Source organism: Netta rufina (assembly GCF_964035555.1).
Source record: "Netta rufina genome assembly, chromosome: 7".
Classification (NCBI taxonomy): domain Eukaryota; kingdom Metazoa; phylum Chordata; class Aves; order Anseriformes; family Anatidae; genus Netta; species Netta rufina.
This window is the reverse complement of record NC_140130.1, coordinates 33,995,961-34,021,284: the sequence shown is the minus strand read 5'-3', so window position 1 is coordinate 34,021,284 and position 25,324 is coordinate 33,995,961. Positions and strand designations below refer to the sequence as shown.

The 25,324-nt window shown below is 54.4% G+C and overlaps 2 protein-coding genes across 3 annotated transcripts in view; one reads left to right on the top strand and one right to left on the bottom strand.

Annotated features, from left to right (window-relative positions):
* FAM53B (family with sequence similarity 53 member B) overlaps positions 1 to 19,679 on the top strand; it is a 30,627-nt gene extending 10,948 nt beyond the window's left edge. The window contains exons 3-5 of one of the 2 annotated variants that reach the window (XM_084290663.1): positions 224 to 275; positions 6,509 to 7,260; positions 17,530 to 19,679. In XM_084290663.1, the coding sequence (XP_084146789.1) occupies positions 224 to 275; positions 6,509 to 7,260; positions 17,530 to 17,838 (1,113 nt within the window). In that variant the 3' untranslated portion in view covers positions 17,839 to 19,679. Of the gene's footprint in view, positions 1 to 223; positions 276 to 5,779; positions 5,895 to 6,508; positions 7,261 to 17,529 lie in introns of those variants that run through there. The other variant, XM_084290664.1, reaches the window with a different exon arrangement.
* A 2,099-nt stretch (positions 19,680 to 21,778) lies between these two features.
* Positions 21,779 to 25,324, bottom strand: part of LHPP (phospholysine phosphohistidine inorganic pyrophosphate phosphatase) — a 63,436-nt gene continuing 59,890 nt past the window's right edge. The window contains exon 7 of the mRNA XM_084289845.1: positions 21,779 to 22,188. Within this exon, the coding sequence (XP_084145971.1) occupies positions 22,098 to 22,188 (91 nt within the window). The 3' untranslated portion in view covers positions 21,779 to 22,097. The remainder of the gene's footprint in view (positions 22,189 to 25,324) is intronic.

The following is a 25,324-nucleotide window of genomic DNA, read 5'->3' as shown; positions in this document are numbered from 1 at the left end:
GCTTAGAGTGGTTCAACCACCACTGCTGCTCCTGTCCTGCCCCATCCAGAGTTACTGCTGAATTCCCAGTTTAGTTTCTGCACTTTTGGGTCCAGGGGCTGGGGATGTGGCTGCAGCTGTTCCCGTGGGCCAGGACTAGCCGTAGGAGTGATGCTTTGCCAGCTCAGGTCTCCACACCAACTCTCCACGTGAGACATGAACAATTTTTTCTGGTTGTTTTCAGCACACTCCAAAGATGAGTCAAGGACCTACGCTCTTCTCTTGTGGCGTTATGGGTGAGTAGCCGAAATTTCGTTCTGTATTTCCTTCACCTCTGCTCCCGCGTCCTCGGCCATGTGCGGGGAGATGTCCTGACCTTCTGCAGCCCTCCCAAAAATGCATCGTGCCCCCGGGTTGCAGCCCCTTGGTGCCACAAGGTGCAGTGTCACCTGGTGTGGGAACCCCATAGTGGTGACCATCACGGCCAGGCCACCCTCATTTTGAGGGGCGCTCTCCTCTCCTCCCATCCAGGCTGGATGAATTGCTTGTCTCCTGCCCCCCAGTGCTTTGATCTATGTGATTATTTTCAGGATTACTCGTATTGTTGGGATTATAAGCATTTGGGGTCCGAGAATGTGTTTCTCGTGGTTTTGCGTATCCAGCCCACACCCGTGACACTGCATGACGCAAATAATAAATATGAATATTATCACTAAAATGTTCTGCTGCTTGGCACGATGTGTTTGACCATGCCTCAGACAATAATGAAAATATCCTTTTTTGCCTTTAACAATAACGTGAGCTGTTGTATATGGTGTTTAACACCTTTTTGTGGCAGAGCTCTCTGTCATCTGTTACGCTGGAAAGCCTCCGAAATTGGTGGGGGATTGGTGCGTTGGCCCACGATCCCGAAAAACCAATGCTGCGGGAGGATGTGCCCCTATATTGTGTCCTTTGGGTTTTGTAACGGGGAGCCAGTCACTAGGCGAAGTCTCAAAACCCAATTAAAATTGTAGGTCAAGTTTGAGCCAAGCTACTTGGTATGAAAGCCAATGCTTCGCAGACAAAGAGGCTGCCCCTTTTCTTCGTGGACACAACTCTCATTAGCGTTAATGGGAGCCGAGCACATGCATTGAGGGGAGAGATTTCCCAAGCTCCCTGATAACTTGAGTCAATTGGAGGAGGAGGCGGGGGGGGGGGGGGGGGAAAGATGGAAAATGTTTTGATTTTTTTTTTTTTTTTCGGATGAAAGTCACAAGCTTCTAAGTCAAGAACGGGTAGAAACAGTCCGTTCCCTTTCTCCTGCCTGTCAGAAACGAGTAAGGGACAAAGAAACCCAATCAGATGGTTTTGTCTTGTGCTGTGGCACTGGCAGGCTCCTCCACGAATATGAAGAGCCTGAGCCTAATTGAAAACCAGCTTGGTGTTAATGGCTTTTACAAAGCCTTTTGCGTCCTCCTAGCGCGGTGCTGGTCTTCCTGGGCTGCCAAATTATCCTGTTTCCAAGGGAACCCAATCTCACCTCCTTGACCACGGCTTACCATGTAATTGTCTTTGTCATGCCCAGTCAAGAGGAGCGAGTCCCTGGCATGTCAGAGCATTGTGTGGTTTGTGCTCCATTTTTCAGGCGTCCTTCCCAAACGCTCTTCTTGATGCCTCCAGACCTGGGCCACGGTCACAAACCAACTCCACGCTGAAACTTGCTCAGTGTTTTTAGTAAATCCCAGGGTCATGACAGCCCTGAAAGGGCAACTAGGTGAATATTTCAGGTCAGGAGGCCAAGAGGGAAAGCAGGGAGGTCTCTTGCCAGAGGGGATGTCATACACAGGGATTGCTCCCACTGCCAAATTCAGTATTGGTGGCCTCAAACCAGATCTAAAGGAGTCAAAATGTAAATGTCACAAATGTCTTGGTCAATGGGCACTCCAGCAGCATCGCAACGGGCAGCACGAGCCACTCTGCCAAGAACATTGCCTGCAAAAAGCTCTGAAAAACACTTTGAAGGGGAAAGGAGTAAACCAAGTCCCAGACATTTTAGATGTACGATGTATTAAACTCTGTAAGGATCTGAAAATTGGTTCTAGGTTATAATATTACTCGATATATGAGTAAACATTATGTAAGGCTTGATATGTCAGATGGTAGAATTTAGATCCACTTCTTTTGATTTTCAGATTTATTAATAATATTTTGTCAGTGGGATGACAGAAATATTAGTTAAAAGCTTGTTGAATTTATAGTTCTAGGCATTTCATCTTTAATCGTCTTCCTAGCAAAGGGCTACCTAAATAAACAAAAGCATTTTTCCCCTTCTCCTTGATGGGCCCTCGAAACACCAGGGAGTGTAGGAATTGCCCTGTTCCTGGATGGAGTCTTTTTTCCTTCTCTTTCCTTGCGGTCTCCATCGCATGCCCTCCAGTAAAAGAGTGTGTTAGAGAAAGAAGCGAGCGTTTTAGAAAGTTTGGGTATTACTTTTGGCTTGCCCTGTTGGAAATTTTCCATCTGCGGGTGGACGGCAGTGGCGGCTGCACGCTGTTCTAACAACGCGTTGGCAGTGTTGACCAACTCCTCCTTAGGTGGTGAGTAAGAAGTTTTTTGGCACCTCAGTGGGTAGCAGCTGAGGAGCGGGCACGTTTTTACCGAAACGGTGTTGAATTTCTCCTCCCATGCACAAGGAGCACGCACGCGTTGCCTGCTCGCAAGCAGTAGGTTTTGGGGGCTTGCACTTGCTGAAGCCCAGCTCCACGCGTTATTTTTTAATCTGATTTGTGCCAGGGGAAAGCAGGAGGGCCGTCAGGCTCCATGGCGCTGCCACCAGCTAATTGCAACCATCAGATTTGTTCCACCTCGAGGAATCATCGTCTCCTGAACATAAACAAGGGGCAGTGGAAAATACAGGTCCGCCTTTTCCCCGGTGCGCCGGGGCAGGAGACTAAAATTCGACGCGGACCCCACGTGAAAAAGGGAGCTGGATGTGCACCCGCACGAAGAGAAATGTTTGGGTTAGGATCCAAACAGAATTTATCTGCCAAAAAGGAGGAAAAAAAAAAGAAAAAGTGATTGAAACCCGTAATTACTTTACAAGTTGCTGTAATAAATTATGTATGAATGTAAATTATTTCACAGGGAAAGAACGTGGAGGAAACTTGAGCAGAAGGATCATGCATTATGTATAAAAAGGAGCTGTAAAAATATTATAGCAGCACATTTGTGCCGTTATGGTTAAAGTTGTGTCAGCATTTTGATTTTACACCCTTCTTCTCTGTGGTTATGAGCGTGGCTGTTAAAATTTACTCCGTGTCATCGGAGGGACGCAGCCCCTCAGCAGGCGTTTCGGCAGCCGCCGGCCATCCTGAAGGTGCAAGGGAAGAAATGCAAACGTTTCCCTGGGCTCCAGGCTTGTTTTGGGGTACCGAGACCCTAAATCAGGTTGGTTGTTTCCAACGAAGTTTCAACAGGACCTCCTTCACCTGCGGTGCTCGTAAATTAAATGCTGGCCCTCGGTCTGGTGGTGCGTGCACAAAGCTCGCCTGGCCCACGTGGCACGGATGGGTTCAGGTCTCTGGGGTACTTGGAGGGAACGGGATCCCCCTCAGGGCTCCCGGTGCCCAAATCTTGGAGGAAGAGCTGCAGAGGGCACAGGTAGCAGCAGGGCTTGGGGTGTCACGCTGGGGTTGCTGTCAAACTCACCATCGTTCTGGCCCTTTGGTGGTCGTTTGCTGCAGATGGAGAGGTTCGTTCCTCATCTCTCCTGGCTTCAGGCAGCAATTTCACCTCCAATCCCTTGGGTGAAGTTTTCTGGTTCCTCAGCGACTAATCTTTATGAACAGAAGAGAGCAGTTCAGTTGGAAGGGACCTACAAAGATCATCCAGTTGACCGCTTGAGGACTAACCCAAAGTCAAAGCGTGATATTGAGGGCATTACCCAAACGAACAGGACATCAACCACCTCTCCAGGAAGCTTGTCCCAGTGTTTGACCACCCTCAAGGTAAAGAAATGTTTCCTAAAGCGACCTGCTCTAGACTAATGGGTAGCAGGCTTTGAAAGGTAGCTTCTTTTAAACCCAATAAAGCCATCCTCGTTTAGTTGATGGACATATCCAGCAAGTGACTGAAAGTTTGGTAGCTTTAAGTTAAAATCCAGAAGTCGGAGGCTCAGGCTATCTCATCTGGGGACAGCGACAGCCAAGAAGGACCCGGATAACCACGAGGAAGAGCTCCACGTGCCACAGCTGCATTGGAGCTTTGTTGCAAACGTTCTCCATCATTTTCCGAGAGGCAAACGAGTGCTTCCCAGCAAAGCAGTTTACTTCTGAACCGGGGAGCTCTCTCGGTGGATTTTATCCTGGAACAAATTGCTGCCTCTGGGTAAACCAGGCTGAGGTTTGTAATTTAAGAAAATTAATACAGGCTTAGCTGCAGCAGTATTAATGGCTCCGCTGCAATTATCGTTATCAGCGTTCTCGGGATGCGAATCTTGGTCTTAAAAAATTGAAGAGGAAAGCAGCCAGGTTTCCTCATGGGGCTTTCCTGGGTCATTTCATCACACCCCTGACCCCAAGACCGCCCTCATTTTGTGTTGGATTTGTGGATTTGTGTTTCCATTGGTGTCCAAGGCAGACACTTGGCCTCAAAAATACATTTTGGGGGCTATTGTGGCAGCGGGGGACCAGCACCCCAAGCACCTCCTGGATGGGAGCTGCCCCGCCAGGCACCCGGCTTCCTCCAGCACGTGCTGAGCACAAAGGAAAGAAGCAAATAATAACCCGAAGTCGCTGCTCGGGTTAACAGCACGCTTACAAGTTTCCTCGTGATTATTTTTTTAAAAGATTTATGGCTGTTTGTGCAGGAGTCACGTTGGAAGAGGAAGGTGTCCTGTATCCTCTCATGGAAGCTTACCGAGGCCTGATGTAAGACGTGACGTCTGGGCCCGGGGGTCGTGGCAGCTTGCCATAAAAAATTAGCTTCTATTTCTGGTCCTTTTGTCTGGTGACCTGACCCGAGAAATCTCTCTGCCGGCAGCATAATAAGGGGGGTGGGGGGGAAATAATACAGATCTAAACATAGATGTGGGTGTGCAGCACGGGTTTCTCGCTTTGCATTGTGCTTGTTGAAATGAGGAGGGCTAAAGCACGGCGCGGTGGCTCGGTGCAGCACCAGGCTGCTCGTGGATGGAGCTGGTTTTGGGGGGGAAAATGGGAAAAGGAGCCAAGAGTGGTGTAGGGAAATCAGCTTAGAGAGGCCCTGGGTGTGACCTCCAGCGCATCTTCCCGACCACCAGGCTGTACCTGCAGCTGCGGGGCGGGCACAGCTTTGAACTCACAGCTCAGCTGTCTTATTGGAAAAAAAAATAGAAAAAACACTCTAAAAAATGCCTCACGATTTAGATAGGATCACACAAAACTTCCCAGCGAGGGTTAGCCAGCACGGTTTGCCTCTGCCTGCAGCAGCCGCCGCCGAAAGCAGCCCCAGCGGGCTGTCGGGTGATGGCTTTTTTCCATCGCAGCAGCCCTACCGGGGTTTGCCTGTCGAGCATCAACTGCAAGCCCGCACAGAGCCCTGCTAGCCCCAGCAGCCCGTGCCAAGGAGCCGGGCCCCGATGGGCCTCCTCTTTCCTCTTTTCTAGGCAGGGAACCGTGTGTGGGAATGAGCTCACCCTGCTGAAATCCTCCTCCTGCACGGTCGTGGCGGGGATCCCCGCCTGCAGCTGCAGCCGGGCTCGCGGTCTCCAAGGGGTTGCCGGCCCCTTGCCGTGCACGTCCCGGCTGCGGAGGGAAGGAGAGAGTGGATTTGGGAGGCACGGGTGTCCGGGGGCTTGGCCCAGGGCGTCCCCAAATGCACCCAGTGAAATGAAACCCCAAATGAAATGAACGCCCTCGCGAACGCCCCGAGAAAGCAGGTGGGCAAAGCTGCAGGTGGGCAAATTGCTGAGTGTGCAAACTGATGGAAAAAGAGGGAGAAAGATGTAAAACATTCAGCATGGCTGGGAGCAAGACAGCCCGGTGGCTGTAGGGGTGGCTTTTGGTTCCCCGTAGGCTCTGATGTCCTTGGCACGGGGAAGCAGTGTCCCCGTACCCGTTTTGCCCCAACATCGCATCACCTTGGGGCTCTTCACTTTGTTTTTTTTTTGTGAACCTCCCGGGCAATGGTTGATTGCAGAGCCCGGGGTGAAAGGGATGCATCCGAGGCACGATTTATCGCAGCGATGTGGCAGTGCCCGTGCTGTTTCGTGCCCGATCTCCCCTTGGTAGCACAATCTGGATATCGGGGCTCCGATTTGTATCGGCTCCGAGCTGCGATTCTCATTTTGGGCTCTCCCTCTCCATCCCCGCCACAGCAACCGTGCTGCTGGCGGTTCAGGAAGCCATATTCCAAGAGTTAATTAATTAATTTGCACTGGAAAACGCCCCATATGCTACTCTTTGTTTACGGAGTCGCAGAGTTAATTAACGCTAATGCCTGCGCGCTTGTGTGTGCGTGTGTGTGTGTGTGTGTGTGTGCGTGTGTGTTTTTGTCATTTCTGCCCCAGAAAATGACAGATGGGGAGACCTCGGCAGGACGTGCCCTCTGCAGATCGAGCAGCCGGGCGCCAGCATCTGGGACTGCCTGGCGGACAAGGGCGAGGAGGGCTCGCTGTGGCCGCGGGAGGCCTCCAGCACCTGCTCGGTCACCAACCTGATCAAAGAGCTCAGCCTCAGCGACCCCCACGGCCACCCCTCGGCGCCCCCCAGCAAGCGCCAGTGCCGCTCGCTCTCCTTTTCGGACGAGCTGGCCGGCTGCAGGACGTCGTGGAGACCCTTGGGCTCCAAGGTCTGGACGCCGGTGGAGAAGAGGCGCTGTTACAGCGGGGGCAGCGTCCAGCGCTACTCCAACGCCTCCGCCACCATGCAGAGGAGCTCCAGCTTCAGCCTCCCCTCCCGCTCCCATCCCTTGGCCTCCTCCTGCGACCACCCGGCGCTCGCCGGCCGCCTGGGCTGCCAGGCGAGGAAAACGGGACCCGGAGGGCCGGGAGGCGAGCCGTGGAGCCCCGAGGGCGGCCGGGCGGACATGCAGAGGTCCCTGTCCTGCTCTCACGACCGCTTCTCCTCCTCGGAGCCCGGCCCGCCCTCGGCCAGCAGCACGCCCGCCTCCACGCCGCAGCTGGGTCGCCGCGCCACGGGGCTGTGCCGCAGCCGCTCGCAGCCCTGCGTCCTCAACGACAAGAAGGTGGGCGTCAAGCGGCGCAGGCCCCAGGAGGCGCAGGAGCAGCGGCCGTCGCTCGACCTGGCCAAAATGACCCAGGTAAGGGCGGGCAGGGGGCTGCGGGGAGGATGAATCCCCTCGGGATGGGGGCTCGGGGCTTTTCGCGTCGGGCTTCCCAACGCAGGGCGTCCCAACGCGCTCGGCTGTGCTGTTTGTGTTAAAACTCCCGGCTGTGCTTCGTCAGGTGAGGCTGAAAAACATCCTGGGGTTTTCTCCCCTCACCTTACAGCATGATTATCCCATGCTGTACGTCCATTTTCCCCCCTCTTGCAAGGCTGGGATGTTTTATGGCGCTTCACGCCTGGCAGCTCGACGGGTGTTGGAGTGAGCTCATTCGTGTCGGAGGAGGCGATGAGCTTTTCCTTCTCCACAAGAGCTTAAAAGATGAAAAGGGCCGGGGAATTACATGTTGGGGTGACTGCAGGGGCAAAACGCGAGGCTTGCAGTCATCTTTTGATAAACCCAGCAGTAACATTTCATATGCTAAGCTCATTTTATTAGCTAACAAGCCGGACAGGCGGTAAAACAGCTTACATTTGCTGTTACACGACTGCCATCACCGAAGGCCTTCCCATCTCCTGGCATGGGTGGAAACGTTCCTAAACTGCTCATTGGTGTCCTTCCCAGCACTGCTTCGCTTCCTGCGGGTCTTTTTCCAGGAGGAGCTGGTGATGATGAGGGTGGTGGGAGGAGGCATGGGGCCGCCGTGCCCAGGACTCAGCCTGAGGCTTGAGGAGGGATTTTTGGGGTCGTGTTTTGGGCAGGATCCTGGTGCAACGCTGGTGTTTGCAGCAGGCTGGCTTGGAATATTTTGTCCTATCATCGAGTTCTCACCCAGATGAGGTGGAAATGGTGGTGGAAGTTCAGTCTTCTTGCCTTTGTGTCTCCTCTTCCTCCTCCTTATTCTCTCTCTGTGCACAGCCGCTCATTGCTTCATCTGCACGTGCAGGGCAGAACGTCCCCCAGGCCTGCCTGAGGGTTTCGTGGTAACCCAAAACCTGCAAAAAGCCCAAATTGCCTGAAAACTCCTTAGGTACTCAAGGTACTCCTTAAGTACTTGAGGTACTCCAGACCTTTTGGGCTGAAACCACGATGCTGAAGGAGCTGCAGAGCTGCAGGAGGTGGTGGCTTGCTGCACGTGTGGCCCAGCTGCATCTGCTGGAGTGCTCGGTGGTGCACAGAGGGAAGAGAGAAAAGGAACTGCACTATTTTTATTCGCCTCGCTCTCTGGAGAGTCTGCGCAGCGCTTGGTTGCCATCTCGGGGCGGCGCCTGGGGAGATGAGCAAAAAAAAGGGGTTCTGCAGATGGTGGAGGAGGGCAAGCCACAGGATGGGGATTGCTAGGGAAGAAATAGGAGGGAGCAGAAGTCCCTTACCAAACACGTTATTTTTAAAAATTGCCGTCCTATTGCAGTTTTCATGGGTGTAAGTCACAGTCCTGGGTCTTTGTGGTTGCAGTTGTTTGTATAAATGGGGGGAAAAAGAGGAAAAAAGCAGGGGAAGGAGCCTCCAAAGGCATCCCTTCGCCCTCTCTAAAAGTCATCGTGGCAGAATCGTGACATTTTTCTGCTGAGCTGAAAGCAGAGGGGGCTACGTGTCCCAGCGAGGCGCAGACCTGCTGCGGACTGACAGCCCTAGCGGCCCTGGAAATGCAGTCACGGACCTGCTGCCATGAGCCGAGCCCTTTCGCTTTTAAGGAGTAGGTGGAAGGGTTCCCTCAGGCGTTTTAAGTGGTAAAAATAACTGAATGCACAATGAACCCGCGGCACAACCCCAGCCGGGTCATGCCCACGAGCGCTGTGAGCTGCTCCTGGTGACAGGCGCAAGGTGCTGGCTTGGTCTTTGAGGAGAAAAGTGACGCTGGGGTTTCAAAAGAAGTGCGAAACGAGCCAGCAAACCCCAGCCTGGCTGTTGGAGCTGTGAGCCACGCCGGGGTATAGGCTAATCCACGCCTGAAGGAGGACCTGCAAGGATCTGAGGTGCAGATCCTTGGGGTGGGGGAAGAGGCAATTCCCTTCCTGTGGGAACAACCCAGTGAAATGACCCCAGAATACTCCGAGGATGCCGTGGGTGATTTCAGGGCTTCCCCTTCCCTCTGGCAGGCGCCCAGCCCAGGCACACACTTACAATTCGGATTTCCCTGCCTTTGAGACAGACAAGAGCCCCGAGAAGGACAAAAACCTAATCACTTGTCCGTCCAAAAGCAGCTCGGTCCGTGTTCCTTGAAAACCGTAGGCTCGAGGAGGAGGTGTTATTTTCCCTGGCTGCTTTCCTCCACCTCAAAAAAAAAAAAATCCTCGGAGCCGAGGAAGCGACGCCCGAGCAACCTGCATTACTCAGCTCCCCTCCAGCACGAGATCAGCCGCAGCCAGCTGCCGGCGTGCTTCGTGCTGGGTGAGGAGCGATGCCATCAAGGAAGGAAGCCCCACGCCGCGGGTGACCTCCACCACGTCCCCCCCCCGTGTCAGCAGCAGCAGAAGGGGGTGAAAATAAAGCCGGTGTCTGCTGACGGGCCGGGGTTTTCCTCGTTCCTCAGCTGGGTTGTGAAAAGCTTTTCACGTGCAAGCGCAGGCTGCCTCCACGTGGGAGGACTGGCACGGAGGGACGCAGCAAGATGAGGCAGGTTGGGGTGAGCATTCTTGCCCTTGGTGGGGCCGGTTTTCGGGGTGTGGGGCAGGAGGGGAGCCCTGTGAACGCCAGCTGGTTCCTCGTGGGCAGCGGGAGGCGCTGGGACCAACACGCTGGAGAAAACCACGCGGATTTGGTTTCTTGGCTCGAAATTCCCTCGGGGAACTTTTAATGACGCTCCAGGAACGAGACCGGTTAGGTGATTGCAGATGAAGAGCCGAAATGATGGCAGGGGGTCCACGTTTCCTCTCCTCGAGCCTTGGAGGGGGTAGAAGTGGCTTTGAAATATTCATTTCACATACGGGGAAACCGAGTCCCCGGGGGGAGAGGCAGAGCTGGGCGCCCAGCCTGGGTGCTGGTGCTGGCTCAGCACCCGGCCCTGGCAGCCGAGCGGTTAAATTTTTGCTCGTGCTGGTAACCACATGTGTTTATAGGCCATAAACCCGGCACCATAATCAAAATAAAAATAATTTGACCTGAAAGAAATGTTTTCTTCATACCAAGAGGGCTATTTGGGCCAGGCAGGAGGCGTTGAGGCAGAAGGGGAGGGAGCTGCTCCTGGAAGCAATTACATGGCCGCATAACTGGGCTAATTAAGAAAGGGCTCTAAATGTTAAAGTTCTTCTGGGAGGGAGCATACTTGGAAAAACAGTGCCTCTAATTCCTCACAGCCCCCCTTGCCTGTTTTTGCCTCTTCTTTCTGCTTTTTCCTTCAAGGGGAGGCAGCCCCACTCCGCTCTGCGTCTCCGTACTGACACGGCCCCGAATCGGAGCAGCCTCAGAAACCAACCCCTGGAAACTACTGTCCTTGGAATAATAACAATTTGGGATCTGAAATGGTCGGGATCGTATTTTTCCACGAACCGTGTGGTTTCTCAAGCATTTCTCCTCATACCGCCGGCTGGGTGCAGTGACAAATTGGGGAGAGGGGCAATGCTGAGGGTTTTTTTTTGGGGTCTGGCCGAATCCCCCGGGGCAGAGGGCAGCAGGAAGGGGCGGTGGGCACAGCGGGGGCTGCAATGGAGACCAAACACATCTATCGTGGCGAGCACCCCGGGATGGAGCCCGAAATCATCCCCGGTCGTGGCAGATAGCCCGGGCTATCTCTCTCCCATTCTGTTTCCTGCCTTGTGAAATGCAGATAGGGCTGTTATGGGGAGATGTTAATTTGTGTTAGCACGTTTCCAAACGCAGCTGACCTTTTTTATAGATATATTTTTTTTTAAAGTGAAGCATTTCTCTGTGTGTTTGTTCAACATCGGCCACGTTCCCTGCAGCAGCCAGCCCCAGGAGAGGTAGCCCCGGCCTGCAAGGGAGAGAGCTCTTGTGTGCAAGGCACCAAGGCACGGAAAAACCCAGCTGTCTGTGTGCTACGTGCCTTAGCACCTCTGGGCAACACCAGCGGGACGTTATAGGAGATATTTCATCTCTTCAGAGCATTTCCAGTGTGAGGAGCCACCTCCGTCACAGCAGAGATCCTCTCCTCACATTTTCTCCAGCTCCCATTTGCCACATGGTTTGTTCCTGTGAACACCGAGCAGTCCCTAACAGCTGGCAAAATACTTCTAGGTGCAGCACCTTATTATGTTTATAGGGGACAAAGTGCCATAAAGCAACCAAGGGGATTCAGGTGAGCTGTGCACACCCATCTCCACGTGCTTGGGCATCCCCCTGGTGCTACAACCCCATAAGCAGACCCCGGTGGGGCAGAGGGGCTGTGTGGGTTGGATGGGGCCCTACTGGTGGTGGTGGACACCAGCTGGGAAGGTGACGAGGATGAAATCCTTCAGAAGGAAGGGCTGTGGGAAGGACTTTGTGCCCGAGAGCTGCCTGTTGTGGGGTGGGTGCACACAATGGGGCTGTTCATGGCGCTCACAGGCTCTGCGGACAGACGGTGCCATTCATGGGGTGGCTTCGCTGTCCTCTGACGGACACGCAGGGATGGAGACATTGGCACTGGTAATCACACGAGAGACCTCCTGAAGCGTGGCCAGGTGCTTCTTGCAATTTTTAGGATTAAAGTGGGCTTCAGCCTGGGCTGGAAATTCAGAGCGGGGCGTGTAATGTCCCTGCTGGCTGGGGGCAGGCTGCCCCTGCCCTTTTTCCCCAAAAAACTCAAGAGAAAGGGCATGTTTCAGTGAGGATCAGTACGTGAAGGAGCTTGTATGCTCCCAAAGCTGAAATAAAGAGCCCAGCAACCAGCAATTCTTCGGGCTGGCCTTGCTGCTGCCTCAGGAAGTATTTTAAGCTGTAGGGTGGGAGAACCAATTTGTCCTGCACCGTCCTCTCCTTTCTTCCCCATCCACCCCGCTCTTCCCTTGAGGGGTGAAACCCCTCTACACTTCCCCGGGAGGTTTTCTGAGTGAATTTTGGCAGCTTTGTGGCCCGCTGGCAGCGTGGGGCCGGCCGCCTCAGCGCCCACTCGAGCCAGCGGCGAGTGTTGCCCAAAGGTAGGACGGGCAAAAAAAATGGAGGCCTTGAATGCCGGCCGTATCCCAGGAAATAGCTGGCTACTGATGTAACTTCGGGGAGAGCTTCCAGCTTCCGAGCCCCAGTGTTTTTTAAATAAACACAAACGGGAGACTGCAAAGGTTGCTTGTGGGAAAAAGGGCTGGAGCCGAGCGTGGGTTCGGGATCAAACGTGAGCGACGCGGCTTGGAGGGGCACAGGGCCTCGGAGGCCGCTACACACACTGCCATGGGGTCCTGTCGCCACTGTATTTTTGTCTTTTAGTTTAAAAAGATACATAGTTTTAAAAATAAAAAGTATTGATTAGGTTCATAAGGGTGCTTGTGAGCTTTCCCCTCCCCATCCTGCTGTCAGGCTAGGTTGGGGCCGTCCGCCCATGCTGCTGCCCTCGCCTCATGGGCAGCCTCACCCTGAGGTGTTTCTGTGGCTGGTCGGGCGCTTTGCTGCAGATTTCTCCTTTATCTTTGTGCTAAAAACAAACACCTTTATGCTCTAGGTGGGCCTAGTCCAAGGGTTTTAGTGTGAAAGTCAAAGTGCTTGCGGCCTGCTGGCGGCCATTTCGGGCAGGGTGCTGCAAGAAGCCGCTCGCAGGGGGTGATTTATGGCAGCGGGCTTCTGTCTTAGTGGCGTGACGGAGCTTTTCATAGCATGACATGGCATGCGATGACATACATTGTTTTGATTTTACGGTAGAAATAGTCCCATCTGCTTCAATTATGAATTTGTGACTCACTGAGGAGAACTGACGGAAAACGAGGTCTGCTGTGGAAGCAGAAGCGGGCAGCGTTCGGGGACGTGGGCGCTGCTGCCATGAGGTCGATGTTGTAGCACACACTGGAGCCTCCTGCAGCACCCTGATGGTTTTAGGGCTGTGTCCCACTGCCCCATGCAGCCCGTCCCTGTCCCCGCTGCTGGCTCCATCCCCGGCATGGGGCTGTAGGGTCAGGCGTTGGGCCTTGTGTGCACTCACGTGAGAGGACGGGGCTGGAAACGCAAACAGAGCTTGGCAGTGTCTGTCTGGAACGGACACAGGGTCCGATTGTGTCCCGAAGACGTGCATCTGATGCATCACATGGCTGCTTTAACCCCCGGTGTCCGGGCTCATGTTGTGTGCAGACCTCAAGAGCAGCTTTTCTACCACACGTTCATCCCTAGGCACAGGTTGCTCCTGAAGCCTCTCAAGTCTTCCTGGAGACTTTTGTGCTCAGGACGGGGTCCGAGACCCCAGCAGCACCTGCAGATGCCGGCTTTGACCTCAGGTACCATTTTCTTACCGAGCCCAACACGTTACATGACCCATCTTGAGCTCCTGCTTGCTGAAGTCTTTGCAGCAGAAGCCAGCAGAGAGGTGGTCGCGTTAAAAAAAAAGCAACTTTTGGTGAAAGGATTTGCAATAATGAAAGCTCCCGTGCTCAGGGAGGCCACCATCCCCGTTGTCCCCACGAAGGGCCAGGCTGTGCGTGGGGCTGGGAGCTCCAGCCACGCTTATTTTAATCCGTGTCTGTTCTCCTGGCTGCCTTGGCACGCAGGCCAGGCCGTGCGGCACTTCCTCAGCGGCTCCTGCCAGATCCCCGACGCACTGACAGACTCCACGGTGGCAGCCAAAAGCGGCTGTGTGTGCTGCTTGAAAAGAAAAACACCGAAATAAATAAATAAATAAATAAAAAAACAACACACAAAAAAACACAAGCAAAGGATCGCTGGGCTTGCCATCCGCTTCCACGTTTCTGACAACCACGAACTTCGTGGGGCTGCTGCCTGCCTCGCGGATAAATTATTTGCTCAGCTCTTTGAGGGCGTTATTGATGTGTGGCTTTTTATTATGGTGCCAACGACAGCAAATTGCCACATGCTGACTGCGAGCTGTAAATCGCCGCACGTGGTGCTCGGTGTCAAGTCCCAGTGCAGAAAAAGGGCCCCCAGGCGTCACGGGTCCCCTCTGCAGCAAGGTCCCAGCCTGCTCCATCTTCCTGGGAAGATGCTCGAAGGGTTTTCCCCACCACCACGGTCCTGAAGGTTTTCAGCAGCTCAGGAAAACCTTGGCCGTGCCATCAATGCACTGTGCGCCGTGCAGCTGCGGCAGCTCCAGCCGGGGAAAGGACTCTCGGGGCCGTGCCAGGAACAGAAACGAGCCCGTCGTCCTCCTCTTCAGTTTTGCTCCATTTCACTGATTTTTTGGCAAACGCCGCCTCGACGGGACGTGACTGTGCAAAATATAGCCCTGGACAAAGCGCCGTTGACTCATTTGGAACGCGTTCTGCTTTCTCGAGCCATTTTCCACAGCTTCCTTTTCTGCGAGCGAGGGGGCTGGCAGCCCAGGGCAGCTCGCCGGTCGCTCCCGCGTCCGTGTACCCTCGCGCAGATGTTTCCTGGCCCTGCGGCCGCAGGATCCCCTTTGGCACATCCTCCTCCCTGGCCCCTCCAACGTGGGCTGCGGGTGCTTCTGCTGGAGCATCCTTGTGTCCTTCGGCACAAGGACACGTGGGGGCACCCCACCTGAGTTAAAGCAGGAGAAGTCGGGTGGGAACGCTCGGCTGGAGCAGGTTTCCACTGCGGTGGGCTCTCAGGGGAATGACAAGTCCCATAGAAAGCTTTTTGTCAGGGAAATTCAAGGAGAGGTTTGGAAGTTTGCTTTTAATTTCCATAATGTCTTGCTTTATAATTAAGGGTACGAAGCGAGACCACTGTAGTACAATAATAGCGCTTCTGTGCTGCACATGGTGCAAATAATATGAAAAGGAATAGGGCTGAAACACTCAAAACATGTTTTTACCGAAAGAAATCCATATTATTGACGTCTCACCCCAACCTGGGACAAGTTGGACTGGCAGCATCCCTGAACTCCCCCAGAGATAAGCTGCTCCAGCTCCTGCAGCTTTACCAGCCCTGACTTCAGTGAGGATTTTTAGCGGGTTCCCACCACGGAGCCCTTTAGGGGCAAAGCCCTGAGCTGCGGGATCCCCGCTCTGCCCTGCGGGGACGGGGCCGTGGGCATGGCAAGCGGGGCACGAAGGGAATCTGTGCAGCACCCCGAGTGAGCGCGTTTCTCTACTGGTTGGTGTCTGTGAGGGAAAATATTCGTTCTTGGCAGGAAACGAGGATTTCCTCCAATTATCATCCTGAATGGACACCGAGCCGAGCGTGCGGGATGCCGGGCACGGGTGGGACGGAGGAGCCCCGCCGAGCGCCGCCGCTCGCCGATTTCGTGCATCTCCCCTCCTGCTTTCTGCCTCCTGGCTTTTGGGGTTGTGCCTCTTCTGCGTTTCCCTGGGGCTGTGCGGCACCAGGGGGATTCCTGCCGAGGGCTCTCGCAGCGCCTTTTTCCTTTTGAATCGATGGAAACCCACAAAAAATCCTCACTACGGTTGGGGCAGCTCCAGAGCTCCGGAGACGAGAGTAAAACTGCGAGTGGAACCGGAGTTCCTATTGTAAAATTAGGATCAGGGCCGTGTAAATATTTCTTTTTGTTAAGGGGTGAGCCCTCCCCTGGCTGGCCGGGTCCCCAGGACTTGTTTGGCAGCACGGGGAGGTGGGTGCCTGCTCCGAGTCACTGCTGGGGACCTGCACATGATTTTGGGGTCAGAAATACCCAAAGGGGGGCCCCGGCTATCCGGGATGGAAATGTTCCTCCTCTTCTTCCCCTTGCCGTGAGCTCAGCAGCACCCTGGAGCTGGAGCCGTGCCCGCCGGCAGCTCAATGCCTCGATAGATACCCACGGAAAAAAAAAAAACGTGGGTGGGTTTGAGACTCCTGACCCAGCACCCGGGCCTCTTCCCCAACCTATAACCCAGCTCCGGCCCCGCAGCAGGCGTCCAGGGCTCCGTTTGCATTTCGTCTCCCCTATAACTGCCTCCTGTGTTTTCCCTCCTCAGGTATTTCGGCCGTGCCTTCCCCGGCACTTCATCCATCACCCACAGCCCGGGTGTCAGCCCCGCAGCCCCCGGCGCCGCTGTTGGTTTTGGAAGCGGGGCCTGGCAGCGCTCAGCCTCGGGGGGAGGCAAAAAACCCTAAAACCAGCCCCGGGGAGAGATCGGCCTGGGGATAAAGCGTGAGGTGGCCGGGATGGGGACACTCGGCGAGCCCTGTGTGGCTCCCTGCGGGTCCTTCCCAGCTTTTTGCAGAAATTGCAGAGCCCAGCGTGCTGACGGGAGGTGGTGGCGGGCGGGCAGGTAGGGCTTGGGATCACTGACAGCTCCTAGGGTCGCACCTCCGCGGGGAAAATCGCGGCAATGACCTGGCAGGGGTGGAAAAAAAAAGGATAATAAAATAAAAAGGGGTGGCGCAAAAGCCATCCCCAAGCGTTTCACCGCGGGGCTCGCGGGTGTGCTAATATTTATCCTAGCGCAGGCAGCGGGGTCACCTTGCTTGAGGGAGACGCGTGTCGGGGGAAAACTCACAGTGGGTTATTTGATGAGGGGAAGGGTTTCACGAAGGAGCGTTCCCGAGGAATTTCGCCAGCTCTCTCGCTCTCGGGGCTGCCAGCATTCAGCCTGCTGGGCGCACGGGCAGAGGGAAGGAAAAAAAGATGGAAACCTGCTCCAAAACCTACGGAAAAGGATGGATGTGGGGGGGTGGAGCAGTTCCTGCAGCTCCTGCCCCCCCAAATCCCGACTAAAACCTGGGGTAGGCAGCTCGGCGGCTCATTTCGGGCGGTCAAAAATGTCTCAGTTGTGTCTTTGGGTGGTTTTTCAGAACCCAGCGGGGTGTCTGGGTCCCTGCGTGTGGTCCTTGGGGTCTGTGGCTGCCCTTTGTGCCCACCTCCTCTGGACGGGGCACGGGGCAGTGCCAGCACCGGGTTGGCAGAGGGAAGAAACGAGCTTCGGGAAGCGCCAGGGCTTTATTTGTGAACGGGATTTGCACTCGGGAGCGCGCTGTTGACTTTCAGGAGCCCTGGGCTTTGAAGTGCCCACATCACTTCTGGAAACACGCTCGCAGGTTTCTCTCTAAGTGCCTCGAAAACGCCTCTTGTGGCCTCGGGCCTCCTCCGGCTGCGGCGGCTTGGCCGTTGCCCAGCCTGCGGCTCTCTGCGGGAAGCCTCCGGGGAGGCAGCTCATGCTCAGGGTCTGGAAAAGTCCAAAATTTGGCCAGTCCCTGCCTCATCTTCCGCTACGACCTGTTTCACCGCGGTGCTTCGCTCAGCCTAGAGGATCCTTTTGGGGTCCCTTCCTGCACCCGTCTCACCCTCCTCTCTCTCTCCCCTTGCTCCCGCAGAACCGCCAGGCCTTCAACAGCCTCAGCACCCCGGCGGAGGACGGCGCCCAGCGGCTCCCCGGCCCCGTGGAGGTGATGCCGGGCAGGACCCCCGCCTGCACCCCGGTGCCGGAGCCGCCCTCGCGGGGCTCGGGGCGCCGGGGGAGCCGGGACGAGCTCTCCTGCGAGGAGTCCGACTGCGGGGCGGCCGAGGACGAGGGCGGAGGGAAGGAGGAGGACACGGAGCCCTGGCGAGGCGGCGGGGCGGGCGCCGAGAGCCCCTTCCAGCTGGGCGGAGAGCTGGACATCGAGCAGATCGAGAACAACTGAAGGGCGAGGGGACGGCCCTCACGCTGAGGGGGCCCTTCAGTTGTGGGGTGGCCGGCGGGGCGCCCCGACGCTCTCCCCCGGGCTCGGCGGCCTCCTGCCGCCAGCCGGAGGGGGTCGAAGCAGCTTTGCCAAAATTTCATCAGGTATTTTAGAGCAACGGCGTGTGTGTGTGTGTGTGTGTAAATCTTGAAATCCCTTCTAACTACTGTAGCCAGCTATCAGCGAGCGCCCACTGGGCTTTTGGGGTGAGGTGTGGAGATGTGCAGGACACTCGCAGCTCTCTCTGCTGGGCTCTGCGCCGGCTGAAATTTAATGATGGGAAGAGCTGGATTTTTTTTTTTATTATTTTTATTATTTTTTTTTTAATTTTCCCGACGAGGAGCTCGCAGGCTGCCTCACCCCCGCCGCCCCAGCAGCCTTCCTGCCGTGCTTTTTTTTCTCACCCCCTGGGACCCTCAGGGGTAGCGCACCCGTGAGGTGTGTCCGTGCCCGGTGCCGTGGGATTACTTGGCGACAGGAGGCTGCCAAAATGCTGAAATTTCAGGTAGCAGCACTGAAAGCTTTCCCTCTCCCTGTGCCTTTTGGAAGCACAGACAAAGTGGCGACCGTGCCGTGTGTGCGACAGACACTCCTCGGGAAAATCAGCTGACAGCTTTAGCAGGACACCAATTTTATTTTTTATTTTTTTATTTTTTTTAATTTTTGGGGGGATCTTTTTCATTTCGGGGAACCCTCCAGCTCCTTAAAGCGTCGCTGTTAGGACCTCCTGGCTCACTTTGAGCTGTTAGGACATCCTGGCTGTCCCCACCCCACCCCGACCGACACCGTCCTGGCTTCAGGGTGGCCTTGGGCACCTCCTCAGCCAGATCCCTACCGACCAAACCCGAAAATGCCCCAGAGCCGTGGCTGCCCATCGTGTCCAGCACCACACCGTGGCGATCCTGCCTCCCGTGGGACCCGGGGCGCGCTCTTGCCTATGCACACCGGGGACTGTAACTCACAAGGGCTCCTTCTCCTCCCCAAGGGCTGCTCCCCGTGCCGTGCTCCCCCCCGGGCGTTGGGAGGGTGACCAAAGGGACCTGCCCAGCCGTGCTCGACGCAGCCGTAGCACCCAGTTTACATGCAGCACAACCCCTTTGCCTTACTAAAGACGCTTCCCCGCTGAGTCGTGGCCTTACCCCGGGCACGCGAGGCTGCAGCTCGCCTCGGTTTGCGGGCTGGATGTTCCCTTGTCGGTGCTGTATGAGCTCATGTACTCGTTTTCAGTTTAAGAAAGCCTTACTTTTAAAAAAAAGAAGTTTTTATCTTTTTTTTTTTTTTTCCTCTCTCTCTCTTTAGAGGTTAAAAAAAAAAAAAAAGACGTGTGGATTTATATATATATAAATAAAATAGCGAAAAGTATCAAATATAATATAGTATGTGCCTCAGATCCAGGGGACGTCCCGCTGATTGTACAGCTGGCAGCTCGGCTGCTCCTCGCCACGTGCTGCAAGCCAGGCGAGAGCCTCTCCGCGCACCAGCTGAAAAGGGGGGCTGCTTCGGGTTTTTAAAGGACTTCACCCCTCACACAGATGCTTTGGGAACCCCTGCGGCAAATCCCTGCCGCCTGCCAGAATGTGATTTTTTTTAACTAATATGCAGACACCTGACCTTAGTCTTTGCTAGGTAGCTCACAGGCTCGGTATCGGGAAGATATTTCGGGAAGATATTCGGGGACTCGCGAAGGGCACGGCCCAACCCGCACAGCAGCCGTTTCAGGGCGACGACAAGCTTTAGCAGCAGCAATAAGGTTTGATCAATGCGATTCCTGCAAAAAAAAAACAACAAAAAAAAAAGAAAACCCACAGGATTTTAACGGGAAAATTCCTAGCACCGGTAACACACGCGGGGAGCTTGCTGGGTGTGTGCAGATGCAGCTCTTTGAGCCTGTTCTGTGAAAGATTACGTCTTAAAAGAATAAAAAAAAAAAGACAAAAAGAAGTGTTTGTAACATAGATTGTAATTTTCCATGTTATAGCATAGCCTATTTGGCCAATGAAGTCGTGTTTCAAGTGCATTGTTTAAGGCTCCTGGCCGCACAGGATAACGGACTGACGTGGGACATTAGAGGATTGTAGCAGTGCTTTGACGGCGTTTATGGTTTTGATGTTCAAGAAATCCGAAAGAAGAGGATGGCCAAAAAAAAAGTAAAAAAAAATAATAAAACGAAGCCTTCTGAAGCTCTGACCTGTAGTAGCAAAGCCTCCCTGTCACTTGCACAAGCGCGGAGGGCTGTGCGTGCCCCCGGGGAGGGGCTGCCAAAGGTGCCCCCGCCGTTGCAGGCTGCCCTCTCCCCGGGCGGGCGAGAAGACTGCTGATTTGTACCCTCTCCATGACTTGATTGCACTAGAGCAGCTCAGTCTCAGGAAATTGCTTGTTACTTTTACTGTGTAAATAAAGCTTCCTGGTTCAATAACCCCCGGCCGGCGTCTCGCCTCTCTCTGTGCTCCCACAGCCGGGGTGGGGAGCTCTCTCGGGGGGTCAGTGCCAGGTATGGATGTCCCTGCCCCAAGTTAGACCCCAAAAATGGACGTTTTGTGGTGCTGTGCATCCCAAAACAGGGGATGCAGCAGGGTAAAGGCACGTGGGGAACTCCCCGGGGAAATAGGGCAAGAGCCACCTCCAGCCTTCGTGCGCAGTAACTCCCTTTGTAGGGCCACGCTTCCTTCAGGGAGCAAACCACGTAAAAAGGCTCGGGACAGACGGCAGGATGTTTATCTGCCTAAATTTAATCCGATTGAAGCCACAGGCTTAGCATAACGGAATAAAAAGGAAGAATTACAGGATAAAATGCCCAGTGCCCCATCACCACCCTGATGTTGGACCGGGCTTTAAGACCCCCTTCACGTGTGCGTGGACGCACATGGTGCTGTAGACTTTGGCTGAACCTCTGCACGGAGGATGAAAGCTACAAAAACAGCCCGAAGGACTGCGCTAAGGTCATTTTCCCAGATGCAGTTCACTTTATTATAATTAATTCCTAGCCCACTGTCCCCTTCTGTCCCCATGGGGTGCAGCGCGGAGGATGAGCATCTCCAACGCGCCCGGCCGCAGCTCTCAGGCTCCTCCAGAAACACAGAGCAACATTTCGGGGTCCTTCAGCACCTGGGGCTGTCTCAAGCTGCTCAGACGGTCGGAAACACGGCAGGAATTGCCATTCACCTCCTCGCAAACCCCAAAAGCAGGAGCCGAGCGCAGCCAGAGCAGGCTGCCCAAGCGATGTGGATGTGTGCACACGCACGCACAATTACGCACAGAGGTCCCAGGGGAGGCCTGAAGCAGGTTAAAATTCCAGCGGCCTCATTCCTTTCCACTCCACAGCACAAAGGCTGAGAACCAAGGGGGTGCAGGGCTGACGGGGGACTTCTGCCCCTAAAAGGGTGACCCGCAAAGGTGGACCAGGCACCCACGGGCGCAAAGGGTGCAAGGAAGCCATCCCAAATCTTGAATTCCTCTCCCCATTTTGAGCCCCCGCCCCTTCTTGCCAGGTGCAAAGCGTGCGGGTGCGAGCAGGCAGGCTGCAAAACTGTCGGGCGAGGGAGAAACAAATCCCCGGGCATCACTGCTCAGTGGCACAGCCCCTCGGGCACGCCGAGACGTGGCCGAGCTGGGGGTGCAGGTGCCCCGTGGGCACACGGTGCTGGTGCAGGATGTGTCTGGAGCTGAGTGTGGGTCAGTGCCGACCAGGATTGGAGCAGGAGAAGGCAGGAAACCTGCGTCCTGCTGAAACCTGTGTCTGCCTGCCAGGTTCCTCTGAAGGGAAGGAAAAGCCATCAGCCCCATGTCGTCGCCGGTGAGGTGCTGCGTGCCAGCTTGTTCCTAGGAAAGCATCTCAGGTCCCCTAGAAACCCCTGCCGGCGCTGAGCCAACTGAACACAGTACCACCAGGGCTAGCTTCACAGGACTGCGTTTATTACTGACACGAGGACACAATTATTCCATGGTTTGTCACAGCATTACTGAATTCCTGCTCTCTAACCCAGACAGCGGCTATAATCGGGGCAGAAACCCACTGCCAGCCTGCTGAACGTGCCTGGAGCGCTCCCACAGCAGGGATTTGTGATGCCCGTACCTCTGTGGGAGCGCGCTGGCACCATGTTCATCTCCCCCACCCTCAAGGACATCCTCACCCCGCCTCAGGCACCCCAAAAGGCACAGAGCTGGTGGCAGCGTGATGTGCTCCATGTCCTCGATCCTATAACTCTGCCACCGCGCCGCTGCTACAGCTGGCTGAGGATAACGTCGACCGCCTCGGCCAGGTTGTTCACGTAGGCGTCGGGCTTCACCTGTGGGTGGTTTTCATCACAAGGCCTGCGGAGACAGAAGGGACAAGTGAGAGAGGGCAGACTCCCCGCCTGTTTCTCTGAAATAGGTAAGGAAAAGAAGAATTCACTTCTGACCCAGAAACGTGAGAGGTCTGAACGCAGTTTTAATGAACGGGAAGGCTCAGCTGGGGTTGAACGTTGCAGGATCACCACCTTCCTGTCAGCCTAGTGGTGGTGGTTCCCTCTGTGGCCACAAAAGGGGTCAGACTCACACTGCCATGCAAATCACAACCCCAAAGCGGAGCAGCTTGAAGCCACATTTGCAACAATTTCAGATACCAGTGGCTGTGGGCACGGAGGCTCCGTCCCATTTAATGATTTGGCCGGGAGAGGAGAGGACACAGGAGGCAGCAACAGCCCCGTCAGCTCTTCCAGACCTCATGGCCCTCTTCTGGCTCTGGGGCTGAGAAAGCCAGCAGCTGCTGAACAGAAACCATATGCATTTTATATGCTTAATGGCTTTCCTCTGGGAAAGAGAGGAGAGCCCTCGTGTCCAGCTCCTATCTCTCTTGGTTCCTGTAAAGGGCAAAACTTTATTTAGCAAGGGCCGCTTTCTCAGCGAGGAAGACACGTTTCCCATCGGATGCATGGGAGCAGAGAGATGATTATTATTATTATTATTATTTACGATCTGCAGAATTTGTTGAGCACTTGTCTGTACAAGTACCAAGCTATTTCTGCAGTTCCAGCACTAAAGCTCCCCAGGGCTGTTTCCCTTCTGCTCATTTCTCAGCTGCGCTCCTCATTCCTGCCTCCACGAGCTCCTCACAAAGGCAGAGCCTCTCTCGGGAGCCCACGCTGCTCCAGATTTTGTTTGCTGGGAAGTTACAGCTAGGAACGAGAAAAGCCCCTGCTGGCCAGGCTTCTTTGTGTCACCTACGTAGTGGCATCCGACACAGATTTTGGTGCCGGCTGCTGGGAAAACATTTTATTTAAAAGGTGGAAGGTTATGCCACGGGTCTTTATTTAATTCCCCAAGTTCTATCTTGTTACGAGTCTAGGGTGCAATATGAGCAGTAATTATGATGATTTTTAATTTTTTTTACAACCAAAGAAGAATTTGTATCGCAGAAAGTAAAGCAAGTTATAAAATGCAATGGAGAAAAACCTTAAAATATAAACAGAGTAAAAATCCAGTACATGCACAAGTTTCATGTGCCAATTATTGCTCACTCCCTGATTTAACCAAGAGTCTTTTATGAATACAGAAATTTTGGACATGGTAAAATACTCAATTCTTGGCAATAATCCTCTAATTTGAGTGGGGATCCAAAAAACAAATAGTGAACAAAACTTCTCATTCTACACACTGAAAAATGTTTCTTTCCTTGCTTATATGTTAAGAGGAAATTTTAAGATGTGCTTGAAAGGAAAGCTTCAAAAAATTGTCGGTGACACTGCACTCTTTGATCTATTACCGGGGCTTTGCAGTTGGTTTCTGTGCTAACGATGCCAAAATCCACCTGGAGCTCAGCTTCTAAATGCTGGCGAGCGAGGAGAGGAGACGTGCTGCATATGCTGGTGTGCTGTGGAAGGGCTGGGTGTGGGTACATGGACCTGAACAGAGCGAGCTGGGACGTCAGGCTCAGGTGCTACAACACTTCTGACAAGTTCGCTGTGGATTCAGGCCAAGAAACTTGCAGGCATTCCTGGTGTTAGGCACATCGTGGCCACCTTGGAGGGCTGCAGCCAGCCCAGCAGCATCCTGCTCCAGACGTGAGCTGCATTGCCACCCGCTGCACCCCTGTTATTCCTCAGACATACCTAATATGTACCTCTATATACCTAAATTGATGCCTGCTCTTCTACGTTACAGCCCCAAAAACAAACTTCCCCGCTCTCCTGCCTCTCCTGAGGCCGAGCCGAGGAGCTGGTCTTTCTCTCAGCGCTGATCCTTGTGGCCACGGCCTTTGTCTTGCAGAGCGCTTTGTAACTCACAGCTCCAACACATAGCCAAGAAACATTGTTTTTTTCCCCAAAAAGGGGAAAAGGGTCAAAAGGACCCTGCAAGCAATAACCCCCAAGCACTAACACTGAGACACAAGTGGCCAAATGAACCTGGGGCCTGTCAGAAATGGGGCAGCAGAGGGCTGTGATGAGAAACCCCCTGGGCCTGGATGGGCCTCACAGGTCAGGGCCAGGCAGGAACTTCACCAAGAGCAGATCTTGCCCTCCTGCCTTCAGCTTGGTTCCTCGTTCAGTGATAATTTTTTATTTTGCCTTTATGAAAAGCTGTGCTAGAGCAGGCATCGCAACGGCAGGTGGCAAAACTGACGGTGAAGGTTATCGTTGAGCACTGTCCTCTTTCATATCCCAGAAACACAAGAACCTAAAAGAATGATTCATCTGCTAGGGAAATTGAAGAATAAACTCAGATCGAGCTAACTTGGAGATAAACTCCTTCTGGTTTCGTTTTACACAGGACTCCGGTTGCGGAGAAGAACATAAATCAAACTGACAGAAAATTATAATCTCGAGCTGGATATTGAGCTGTCAGCAATCTTGGCCAGCGCACAAACTGCCTTGTGAAAAATCAGCTACAGCCTTGGGAAACCCTCTCCTCGGGGAAGCCTGGGCTCCTCGGGGCGGTTCAGCACCACGGCCTGGGCACACACACGTGGGACGTTTTGCAGCCCGGGCTGGCCATGACGGCCCCTGCTCTGGCTGTGAAATGAATTTTTGGCAGTGGATTTCTGCACGGCCCCTCTGCGGCCACCCTGCTGGTGGAGGAGATAGTCAGGGAAAGAAGCGGCCTAGCACGGGCACTGCCCGAAATCCGGCGTGGTTCCTCTGGTCAGGGCTGTGTGGTCATCCTATTCTCAAGCCACAGAGAGAAAACCTACTGTGACAGGGCAGTTTCAGGACTTTGAGGCAGCCTCTTTCCTCTTTTTCCAGAGAAGACCTCTGCTGAGGCCTGGTGAGGAGCTTTCTGTCTCCTCACCATGGTCAGACACCCAACCTGGGGGGCCTGTAGTGCCACCTGCCTGACCAAACCCTCATGGTACCAGAGGTGCTGCAGGTAGGACACCGTCACCCCCTGCACCCAGAGGTGACAATGTGACAGGGGAGCACTGTCATGAACCAAATCTGTGGGATTTGGGGACACACAATCCGTGCCTGCT